Here is a 12,912-nt window from a genome sequence, read left to right on the forward strand (position 1 = left end):
CCGTCCCTATAGTGCCTTTTTTAGGCAAGGGTCAAATGACAAATTCACCACTGTAACAGGAACAGGCAAGCAAAAACTGAGGGTAATGTTACTCAATGCTAGAAGTCTAAATCTCAAAATGCACTCACTCAAGGCACTCCTTAAAATGGAGAACATTGATATCTGTGCAGTGACTGAGACCTGGTTCAAGGCTCCAGAGAGCACCCCTGCACTACCAGGCTATAACTCATACCACACTTTTCGGCCATGTAACCTGGACCGGAACACCAGAGGCAGAGGTGTGTCCATATTCATTAAGGTTATCCACACCTCCAGGCTAGTCGCTCAGCATAATGCATCTGAGGTTCTCCAAGTGCAACTAACTCTGAGCAAAACTGCAATCCAAATTGTAGCTTGCTACAGATCCCCCACCATGCCCCAGGATTCCCACTCATCTTTTCTTGATGTACTGGAAAATATTAGGGTTCATCCAAACACCCTAATAATGGGCAATTTCAACTACCCCAGCATTAACTGGGAAAACTACTCGTGTACCAACTCCTTCACACAACGCTTTCTGGAATTCATAAACTCCAATGCCTTGGATCAACTTATCCACACCCCCGCCAGGGACAACAGTATCCTAGACCTAGTCATTACCAACATGAGTGACCGGTGTTCCACACCTGAAGTCAACTTCTCATTGGTCTGATCTGACCATAAGCTATCACCCTTAATATCCACATCCCGCCCTCACCCCCCATTAAGGAAACCACAATAAAAATGTCTCCAAAGCCAACTTCATGCTTCTTAAGACAGAAGTGGTGAACTTCATGACACCATGCAGATGGACAGTACAGTTACGACTGCTGAATCCTACACAAATGCACTCTATAAGCACTTACACAAGTGCATGGATCGTGCTATCCCAAACAGAACCAGGATGCTATCCTCCAAAAAAAGGATGCCAATCTGGTGGTCCCCTGACATAAACAAACTGTACAACAGAAAGAAGAAATTGTTGCAAAAGAGAGTAAAATCCCATGAGTGGAGGAGCTCCCTGGTCAGCCTCAGTAAGAAGCTGAGATCCCTTATAAGATCCTCCAAAGCTAGCTATGAAAACAAAATCGTCACTGATTCTAAGGACAACCACAAAGCATTCTATAGCTGTGTCAAGAATCTCAATGACAACACCCAGATCTGCTCTGAGTTACAGTACAGCGACACGAAAATTACAGAACCAGCTGATATTGCCAACATCCTGGCAGATAGGTTCAGTGCTGACTTTACCCCTCCACCCCCTAAAGGGCCCATATCTATACAGGAAGAATGCAGAGTCCTTGTAATCACAACTATGCAGGTAAATGCTGCACTCTCTAAAGCCAAAAACACAGCATCCATTGGATCAGACAGCATCCCAGGCTGCATTTTACACGAACTTCAGAATGAACTGGCTCCCCACCTAAGCACCATGTTCAGTCATAGCCTCACATCAGGCTTTGTGCCCACTGAATGGTGTACAGCAACAGTTATCCCACTCCACAAAGGGGGAGCCACCACTGATCCCGGGAACTATCGCCCTATTAGTGTGACGAGCCTGGTCTGCAAGGCCATGGAACATATCATCATGGAACTCATAAACAAAGACATTGGTAACCTCCAAACTCTGGATCCCACCCAGTACAGGTTTGTGAAAGGCAGATCATGCCCGAACGTGATCGATTTCTTTGAGGCAGTCACCAAAGCCATAGATGAGGGTAAGGTGGTTCACACAGCCTATCTTGACCTTGCCAAGGCTTTCGACACCATCCCCCATTCTGGAGTTATAGCTAAACTCACTAAACTAGGTATAAATCCCTACGTCACAAGATGGGTTGCCAACTGGCTCACTGACAGAACCCACACTGTAAAGGTTGCACACTCCAAATCTGACCTCAAACCAGTGACAAGTGGAGTACCACAGGGTTCAGTCCTGCGACCTCTCCTGTTTGGTATCTACTTCTCTGAAGTACAGGCTAACACAGAAGGCCTTTGGCTAATGAAGTTCACAGATGACTGCAAACTAAGAGCTATAGTCAAGTCCCCAAATGATGTGGACATCCTACAGAAGGGCCTCACTGAGACAGATGCCTGGTGTCAGAGCCATGGCTTCAAGCTCAATGCCAAAAAGTGCATTGTTATCCCCTTTGGTAAAAACATGTACCCATGAACTACTACATAGACAGCAGTCTACTTAACACTGAATGTGTGATAAGAGATCTTGGGACCCAGGTGGACAGTAGTCTATCCTTTGATAGTCACATCACCACAGTAGTCAGGAAGTCCTTCTACATGGCACACCTCATCATAAAAGGGTTCTCATTCAAGAAAAAAAGAGGTCATTGTTCCCCTCTACTCGACACTCATAGGTTCATAGGTTCATACTAGGCTATCTTCCCTAGGGCATTTATAAGCCTAGCCAGAGTGTGTGTGGCTTTCACCATCCCTTAGGATGAGAATACTACACCCTTTTAGGGTTTAGTTTACTGTGCCTCTGTCTAGTAGTGACACAGAGATGACCCCCGGGGTAAACCTATGATCTCCCATCCACTCGTCGAGATTTCTCTTGAATAGAGTCAGTGAGGGGCTCTGCCTAACATGGACTGGGATTCTGTTCCAGAGTGTAGGGAGCCTCTGGGTTATGAATCTGCCCCTCCAGCACGTCCTATTTATTTCTGTGTTGAGGTTTAAGTCTCTTGTTCTCATGGCTCTGATGGATTTGGATTTTCTGAGGTGGTGCATGTCCATTAATTCCGGATTGGACATGGCCTTGTACGTCAGGCACAGATCACCTCTGAGTAGGCGGTATGCGACTGAATAGAGCTGGAGTTTTTTCACTCGGGCAGCATATGACATATGTTTAAGACCCTTTATCCTCTTGGTGAGGAACTTTTGGGGTCTTTCCAACTGCTGCAGGTGTCGGGTGAGATACATCCCAAATGGGGCATTGTACTCAATCATTGGCCTGATAAGAGAAGAGTACAGGGGCACAATGACCTCTCTTGATCTAGATGTGAAACCCTTCATGATAAGGTGGGCAATATAGAAGGTCTTCCTAACCACTTTGGCAATGTGAGTGTCAAATGAGAGGTTACTGTCAACCTGGGTCCCTAGGTCCCTGATTACCTCTTCCAGATTTAATGGATTACCACCTATGTGGTAATTTGTCGGTACCTTGTTTTTCCCAAAGGGTATGACTATACATTTTTGGCATTCAGCTTAAGGCCATGGCTCTGGCACCAATTATCCGTTTCTATGAGGCCTCTCTGAAGGATGTTTGTGTCCGCTGGAGTATCAATTATGGCCCAGTTTGCAGTCATCTGTGAACTTTGTCAGCCACAATCCTCCTATGTTTGCCTGTACCTCGGAAAAATAAATGCCGAACAAGAGGGGTCCCAGGACTGAGCCCTGTGGGACACTGCTTGTGACTGGCTTAGAGTCTGACATAGCTCCAGCAACTCTGACCCTGTGGGTTCTGTCCTTGAGCCAGTTTGCAAACCATCTTGTGACATATGGGTTTACATTTAAGCTGGTAAGTTTGTCTATGATGCCCGAGTGGGGTATTGTGTCAAAGGCTTTTGCAAGGTCAAGGTAGGCTGTGTGAACTGCCTTACCCTCATCAATGGCCTTAGTGACTGTTTCAAAAAAGTCGACCAAGTTCAAAAGGCAGGATCTGCTCTTGACAAAGCAAAATTGGGTAGGATCCAATGTCTGTAGGTCCCCAATGTCTTTGTTTATGAGTTCCATAATGATCCTCTCCATAGCTTTGCAGACCAGGCTCGTCAAGCTTATGGGGTGGTAATTTCCAGGGTCCGTAGAAGCACCGCCCTTGTGAAGTGGGACCACTGTTGCCGTACACCACTCTTTGGGTACGTATCCTGTAGTAAGGCTGAGATTAAACAGCAGCCTTATGTGTGGGTTTAGTTCCTCTTGGAGTTTATGTAACACACAGCCCGAGACACCATCCGGTCCCATTGATGCTGTGTTTTTAGCTTTAGAGAGGGCGGCTCTCACCTGGGCATCTGAGATGTTAGGGAGGCTACACTCTGCTGGGATAGTTATTTCTCCTTTGGGGAGGAGGAGAAATTTGCACTGAACCTGTCTGCCAGAATGTTGGCAATGTCAGTGGGTTCAGTGTATTTTGTGTCATTTTGGACTAACTCTGAGCATATCTGGGAGTTTCCACCCAGGTTTCTAACATAGTTAAAGAAGGCCTTGTGATTGTCTTTTGTGTCTTTTGTGATTTTTCTCTCAAAGTTGACCTTGGATGATTTTATGAGTGATCGTAGTATTTTGCTAGTACTGATCAGAGATGCCTTCCCTTTTAGGGATTTTGCTCTGTCATGTAGTAGCTTCCTCCTCCTGTTGTAAAGTTTGTTTATGGCTGGGGTCCACCAGACCGGGCCCCTGCCCTTGGGGGAATGGGTCTTGGTTTTATTTGGGATTGCATGATCCATGCATTCTTGAAGGTGCCCATAGAAGGCATTTGCAAAGGATTCAGCAGTGTGGGTTGTGGTTATCACTGGCCCAGGGGCCTTGAAGGATACCACTTCAGTCTTAAGAAGTGTGAAGTTTGCTTTTGAGAAGTTCTTCACTGTGGTCTTTTGTGCAGGGGGTGGAGGCGGGATGTGGATTTCCAGTGAGATTAATTTATGGTCTGATCTTACCAAAGAGGGATATACTTCCGGTGTGGAGCATTTTGTCCCCATATTTGTGATGATCAGGTCTAGTATATTGTCTCCTCTTGTGGGAATGGTGACTAGTTGTTCCATTGCATTTGAGTTTATGAATTCTAGGAACCTTTGGGCTAGGGTGTTGGGGCTTGAGTAATGTTCCCAGTCTATGTTTGGGTAGTTGAAGTCTCCCAAAATGATGGTATTTGGAGAGACATTCATACTCTCCAGTGTCTTCAGGAAGGCTGTGTGGGGTTCCTGAGTTTGAGAGGGTGGTCTGTAGCATGCTACAAACTGTAAGGCAGTTTTGCCTATGGTTAGTTGCACCTGGATAGTCTCCGATGCTTCATGCGTTGCCAGTAACCTGGAGGTGTGGGTATCTTTGATGAAAATGGATACTCCCCCTCCTTTTGTGGTTCGGTCCAAGTTTTGGGGCCGGAAAGCATGATATGAGGTAAAACCTGATAGTGCTGGGGTGCTCTCAGGAGCCTTGAACCAGGTTTCAGTCACTGCACAGACATCGATGTTCTCCATACTGAGGAGGGCTTCGAGAGCGTGCATCTTGAGCTTTAGACTTCTGGCATTGAGCAGCATTACCCTTAGTTTTTTCCACTTGTGTTTTCTAGGGCGTAGGTTTGTCATTTGAGCCTTGCCTAAAAAGGCACTATGGGGTGGCAAGAGCCTTGGCCAATATCCGGAATCCCAGGGTGACAGGTGCAAGCCATCCCTTGTGAAGCAGCGGGGCTTGTCAAGCATGTCATCCCAAGCAGACAGACATTGGATCCCCTTAGAATGACACCAGTAATTAAGCCAATTGTTAAAACTGATCATTTTGTCTTTGTACTGTGGCATCATTCTTGGTGAGGGTAAGATGCTGCTCAGGGTCAGGGTCATACCGCCTGGGCTACATAATCAGAGAGCTCCTCTATGTCTCTTTTCATGTAGTCCAGGGAGGTGCGTCTCAGGTCGTTCACACCGGCATGTACAATGACTGAGTCATATTTGTACTTGCTGTGGAGTGACCTGAGTGCTTGTGTTATGTGGCGGATTCTAGCTCCCGACAGGCAGCTTACTGTGACCTTTTCCTTGTTCAGTCTGGTGAGCGGACGTCAGTGTGTCTGACTATGGAGTCACCTATTACAAGTGTGTCTGGCATGTTGTTTGGCCTTAAGGGCTGTGACTGTTTAGCACACTGACTTTGTGAACTATGTGTTGCATGTGCTATGTCTTGAGGTGGTGGTTGCTTGGGTGTCTGCTTTGGAGGCCTCTGTTGTTTTGGTAGATTTTTAATCAGCGCCTCGAGTATGTTTTTGTGTGTTTATGTGTTTGGTTTGCAGTTGTGATAGTTCTATGTGAGACTGGGTTTGTGGTGTGCGTGGTTACCTTCTCCTCCTGACTGGTCTTGCCAGTACTGAATTGAGAGAGCTCAGCCTCCAGTTTGGCTATATAGTTGCATCTCTCGCATATATTTGTATTTGTTGGGAGGAGGAGAGGGTTGTCTGTGTACATGAGGCAATTGTAACATTGCCTCAAGATTCCCAGATTCACCAGCTGAACAGGAGAGGACGCCAGCAACTGACCCTTCGACATGCTAGAAATAGTGAAAAAGATTGCTGTGCAACTGAGTCAGAAAGGACCTATAGGGAAATGGGTACTCAACAGAATTTAGGTGAATGAAGTACTTTCTTTTGTTTAAGAGTGCTTTACTTGTGTAAAAAATGCTGTAGGAGCAAATGCTGAGCTTTTCAGATAGAGTATAGGCTGTTTAGATTGCAAGTAGAACAGTTCTAAGGGAAAAATTGAACAGCAGACTTGGCGGAGCCAGAAAAAGTTTAACCTTGTTTAACCAAGTTTAACCTTGTTTAACTGGCGCTGCGCTATGCGCACAACCGCGCAAAGCCATGCAAACGCGGATTTTAAGCAGTGAACTACAAAAGAGCTAGGAATGGTCCCAAACAACCAATTACTACAGCTTCTTGTGCTGAGGTCACTTCCCCCAAGGACAGGTAGGCTGCTCAAGGCTCCCCACTCCCACTGGTGAGCAAAGAAACTTCCTTCTATCCAAGTAAGTTAATGGACAACACAGGAACTACACCACAGCCCAGAATACAGCAATGCCTGTATACTGGTCTAAACTAGTCGAGAAATGCGGGAAAACAAGGATTATTTATTTATTTTTTTTGTAGAAACACACAGAAAATGCAGAGACAGTGATAAATTAGTTACACAGGCTAGCACACTTTAGTGGGCAGCCTCCACAGTTAAATTAAACAAACAAACAAGCAAACTTTCGATTAAATTCGACTAAATGTAACTTTAAGTGCAGATTTTAAAATAAATGCAGTAATCAGTAAAAAACAGTTCAGGCTAGTTCAAAGTAAGCAACAGAAGCTATTTCCAGTGAAAAAAAGCAAAGATACTTAAATCCAGAAGGTAGTCGCTTTTTCAAGTTCCTTGCTGCTAGGACCACTCTGTAAACCCACGTGGAGCTTGTCTGAGCAGTATAGCCAGAAAAAAACGCCCAGAGGCGGATTTTAAGCAGTGAACTACAAAAGAGCTAGGAATGGTCCCAAACAACCAATTACTACAGCTTCTTGTGCTGAGGTCACTTCCCCCAAGGACAGGTAGGCTGCTCAAGGCTCCCCACTCCCACTGGTGAGCAAAGAAACTTCCTTCTATCCAAGTAAGGTAATGGACAACACAGGAACTACACCACAGCCAGAATACAGCAATGCCTGTATACTGGTCTAAACTAGTCGAGAAAGGCTGGAAAACAAGGATTATTTTTTTGTTTTTTTTTTTGTAGAAACACACAGAAAATGCAGAGACAGTGATAAATTAGTTACACAGGCTAGCACACTTTAGTGGGCAGCCTCCACAGTTAAATTAAACAAACAAACAAGCAAACTTTCGATTAAATTTGACTAAATGTAACTTTAAGTGCAGATTTTAAAATAAATGCAGTAATCAGTAAAAAAACAGTTCAGGCTAGTTCAAAGTAAGCAACAGAAGCTATTTCCAGTGGAAAAAAAGCAAAGATACTTAAATCCAGAAGGTAGTCGCTTTTTCGAGTTCCTTGCTGCTAGGACCACTCATTAGACCCATTATAGAATACAATGTCCCTTTTGGAATGTACCTCAAAAGACATCTGCAGCAGCTGGAAAGGCCACAGAAGTGCCACACAAAGAGGATTACTGGCCTCAAACAGATGCCATACACTGACCGTCTTAAAAAACTCCAGCTTTACTCCATAGCATATCGCCTACTCCGAGGTGATCTCTGCCTAACATATAAAGCTTTGTCAAACCCAGAGCTGTTGGACATGCTACAACTAAAGAAATCCCCATCCCTTCGAGCTACACACTCTAGGTACCTAAACATTGTCACCACAATAAACAGGACATGCTGGAGGGATAGATTCCCGTCCCAGAGACTTCCCATACTCTGGAACAGGCTACCCATCTATGTCAAACACAATTCTTCATTAGCACTCTTTCAAGAAAAATCTTTGAGTGGATGGGAAATAGGAAATATACCCTGGGGATCACTTCTGTGTCTCTGCTCGACAGTGGCACAGGAAAATAACTTTCTTGTGTGACGTAAGCCGAGGAACCTTGCTGGCTAGGCTTACGTAGGCCCTCTGGTCGATAGCGTAGTGCCTACCTATGATCGAGTTTATGACAACTCGAACATAAGAAACACAAAACAGCACAAAAATCTACCTTGTTTACATTTTTACGGGGGGGGAGCATGCCCCCACCCCTTGCAAATTAATATACCAACTCCAAGATTGCACTACAATGAGGACAAAGGTAAATTTCCAGATCTCCACTGTGTTTCGAACATAGGATTTTCAAGTTTCTGAAAATGTGATAAACTGATAGGGACTCATGTATGTATATATGTTTGTGTGTGTGTGTGTGTGTGTGTGTGTGTGTGTGTGTGTGTGTGTGTGAGTATATATATATATATATATATATATATATATATATATATATATATATATATATATATATATATAGATAAATAGATATATGCATATATATTCTGTTCTGAACGGATGGAGCATGTTAACTTTTGCTACATGAAAGCTCCCAGAGACTGGAAACTAAATCCAAGTGTAAGAGCATAACAGATATAATAAAATCCGTGGAAACATTGGATTTTTTTACAGTTGTACATTTTAACTTTGCAATAGTACTGCTGTAGTAAAGCCTGATGTGCACTGCATTGTTAGCATAGCAGTAATTTGCAACATGAATTTAATATCTAGATGGTGAGGAAATAGCAACATGAATTTAATCTCTAGATGGTGTGGAAATTGCAACATGAATTTAATCTCTAGATGGTGTGGAATGTATAATTTTAATGTAAAAGAACAGTGCCTGACCAGATGTCTACTAGAATTGGAATTTTTTGACAGGTCCTTGATGGTACATGTATGTCGAAATGAATGAATGGTAAATGGAAAAAATATATGAACGAACAAATGTAATTATGCTTCACTGTTTCTTCTTTTTCAGAAACAATCACAGCCTTGTTTAAAACTAGATTTCGTCTTGATTTTCCATTTGATCTTCAGGAATTACCAGCATTTGCAGTTATTGGGTATGTTGAATGCCTTACTTCATATTTCAGATGCAGAAGGACCAGTATTATGTTACAACAGCCATGCAATTAATGTGGAAAAGTGTGTGGTACATTTTAATCCTGTGAAAATGTTTTTATTAATTTTGTGCTTAAGTTATACTAGTTTAGTAATAATTGTGCTATATGCTGCCTGAAATTTACTTACGTATATTAGTTATTTTAAATTAGTGTAGCTGCACTTTGTCAGTAACACTATTTTCCAGTTGGTTGCTTTGCTTTTGTTTTCTATTTCACTGGTAGTAGTTGTTTTTTAATTTAAATAGTGTTATATTTTGGCCTGGATTACAAAAGATAGCATTGGACAGTGCAAAATGTCGAAGGAAGACTTCAGTACACCAGCTGAAGACATGATTTCAGAAGACATGCCAGAATCAATCTGAGTATTTATTTAGTCAGTGTAGGTTAATTATGGAATCCACGCATACCTGTTGGATTCCAAAACACAACATACACACCCAATGCAATTTAAATGTAAAAAGTACTTCACCGACTTTGTTTCCAAAATCCTTAGCGAATACTGTACTGCGGCACAAAGAAAGGAAGCTATCACATGCAGAATCCTACAGAATCCGTATCAATACTAAAAATAAAATGCAACTTGCAGTTAATGAACTGCAACAGGCTGTGGTACTGCAAGCCATAGAGGGTGATATAGCTCTGGATTGTAGAAGGCAGCCAGCAAGGCAGAGAGCCAGGCTACAGCTAAGCCAACTATCAGATCAAGAAATTATTGACAGGTACTGCTTAGACAGGCAGCAGGTGCACACTGTGTGTAACATGTGCATCTCACACGTGTCTATGCGGATATTGTGATGCATCCCCATACCTCTTGAGACCAAAGTCTGTGTGAGCCTAGGTGTACTGGTTGTGTGGAACATTTCGGCAAAGTATAGGAGATGCTGTAGGAGTATCACAGACAGCTGCTAGTACATCCTTGCAAAATTCCTGGCAGCAATGTGCACCAAGGTAGAAGAACGTACAGACTCATCTACACCCACAGAGCAGTGAAAAGTCATGCACCAGTTCTTTACTATTGCAGACTTCCCCTATGTTCTTTGTGCAGTAGATTGAACTTACATCTTTATTAAGACCCCCATGGAACTAGAAACAGTGAATACTCAAATAGAAAAGAGTGGCCATCGCTCAGCTGTCAGGTGATGTGCACAGCAGATGGCAGCATAACAAATATCATGGCAACACACCCTGGTAGTGTCCACGATGCTGCCATATGGAGAGAAATTGGTCTGAAGGCTGTGTTCCAACATGGCAAAACACCTGAAGGACTACTACTGGGTAAGTACAGGAACACAGCTAGGATGTAAGCTGAATACAACTCCATCAACGTTATGCATGATGACAGCATATGTTTTCAACCCCCACCCCAAAAAAACAGGTGACTGTGGGTATCCACTAGAGTCATGTGTAATGAACCCATATAGAGAACCATTCAACCCAGTGGAGGAGGCCTACAGCAGAGCACGCAGCACAACAAGAAACAGCATAGGGCTTGTGTTTGGTGTACTGAAAGCCAGATTCAGATGTCTGGGCATATCCTAGGTGCACTGCAGTACACACCTGAAAACGCAACATAGGTAATTACTGTGTACATCATGCTACACAAAATGCTAACAACTGCACATGACAGTTTGCCCACTATGGGCGTGTCTGACCTACTGCAAGAACCCCAGATACTTGAAGAAGAGATTCCACAGCTATCAGAGGATTAGGAAAACACAGGGGCCGGAGGACATGGCCATGGATGACTGAGGATGTGACCACAAGTCCAGGCTAAGGCAACACAGCAGCATCTGACATATACACCTTTGAGTCATGACAAACCACATGTACAGAAGTACACAGATTAAGCATTTATGTTCAGGTGTTGGCACCACAACAACAGCAAAGACTACATCTAATGGAAATTACCTGTTAGATATACTCACTGAGTATCAGACATAACATCATTGGAATGCATGACAGTATGAACATATGCAAAGCAGTCATGAGAGGTACCATTAACTCAGGCCATAAGTGATTTGGGTATACATGCAGACTGATAGTGGTGTATGTTTGTATTGCTGGCAACAAGGGACATACTATTGTGAACTCCACCACTAGCTTTTCACTAGCAAGTGATGTAAACAGGAAGGCAAGTTAGGACATACTGCAAGACTGTTGCCAATATCACTCGTTACATAGCAATGTATAGTAGTGAAAAAGCATCATGTACTGAGTGGAGTCACCTAGGTCAGTAAAAGTGACAGACTCCCATGGCATCATACTTCACAACAACCACGGGCAGATGAAATTGTCAGTGGTTGCACAACATTCATCATTGCCACAGGGTCTAACTGACACTACAGGACATCATGGATCAACTGTCAGTGTTACTCTAATGCAGTCTAGGGCACCCACACTGACACCTCACATCACAGTCCTGGCTGCCCCTGCCACATATGGAAACATTCAGCCCATGTTGCTGCACAAAGGAGACTGATGGGGTGACAGCAGCATGTGGAGACACTGTGTGGGAAGGAACATGGGTATGAGTTGACTGGCTAGTCATGACTGCTTGACCCATATTGGACTGGCAAACAGCAGATGTGCTTGCACATTACAGCATAGACATTGATGCCCAATGGGCAAGGGTTAGTCTACTGAGAGGGAGCAACCTCTCCCATGTATCACTTGAATAAGAACTGTCAGAGCACACAAAACATAGTCCGTACTACAGCACTGCTGTAACCAGGCTTTCAACAGACCATGCACAGATAATATGCTGTCATTCTCAGCAGCCAATGATGCCATGACCTCCCTGTGTCTGTACTTCTATCCTTTATACAACATACACAGCTGGTGTTCAACACAATCTATGGCACAGGCAAGTGCATGAATGTCAGATGCATGACATTGCTGGGAATGCTCATTTGCTTATATGAGTAGGCGGACACCCTCTGACACTCACATGCACATCAGCTGCATGCCTATGTGTACTGCCCTGAGCTGTATTGCTCCATTCTGGGGAAGTGTCAACATTAGTAACAGACTCAGCGTGGGACAGGCCTCATCCTGTCCACCATTTGATGTCCACACTAAGCATCTGCCCATACGGCAAGTGTAAGTGACCAAAAAAACACAGTATAATTCAAAAGCGAAATCGGCCAGCATTCCTTGTGAGACAATCAGCATTTATTAATAAAGCAGCAGCCAAACACACATTGTAGTGTAAAGTTACACTAAACAAAAATAACAAACTGGTTTCAGCACCATGGCCTTCATCAGTGCATTAGAACAAAAAGTCATAATGATTTGGTCTACCCATCCTGTTATCTAATTAAGAAATTAAAGGTGCTCATTCATTCCAGAGGGAAACATACCCCCAATCTGATTATCCAAATGTTTTTCTTTTTTGTTTAATATATCGTGCCAACCAGCTTTCAAGTTTCTATTCCCTACAATTCTGTCAATAATAATAAACCTAAACTGTGCAGTGGAATGTTTTTAGTATGCTTATAGAGTGCATTAGACAAACATTTGTTCCTAATATTACTTAAATGTTCTGAAACCCGTC

General features: G+C 43.4%; 1 protein-coding gene across 1 annotated transcript in view; it reads left to right on the forward strand.

Moving 5' to 3' along the window:
* Positions 1–12,912, forward strand: part of CLCN2 (chloride voltage-gated channel 2) — a 2,181,634-nt gene that overhangs the window by 628,187 nt on the left and 1,540,535 nt on the right. Inside the window, 1 exon segment of the mRNA XM_044070805.1 lies at positions 9,215–9,299. Within this exon segment, the coding sequence (XP_043926740.1) occupies positions 9,215–9,299 (85 nt within the window).

The sequence above is a fragment of the Protopterus annectens genome, chromosome 4.part1 (genome assembly GCF_019279795.1).
Source record: "Protopterus annectens isolate FY-2018-M chromosome 4.part1, PAN1.0, whole genome shotgun sequence".
NCBI lineage: Eukaryota > Metazoa > Chordata > Ceratodontiformes > Protopteridae > Protopterus > Protopterus annectens.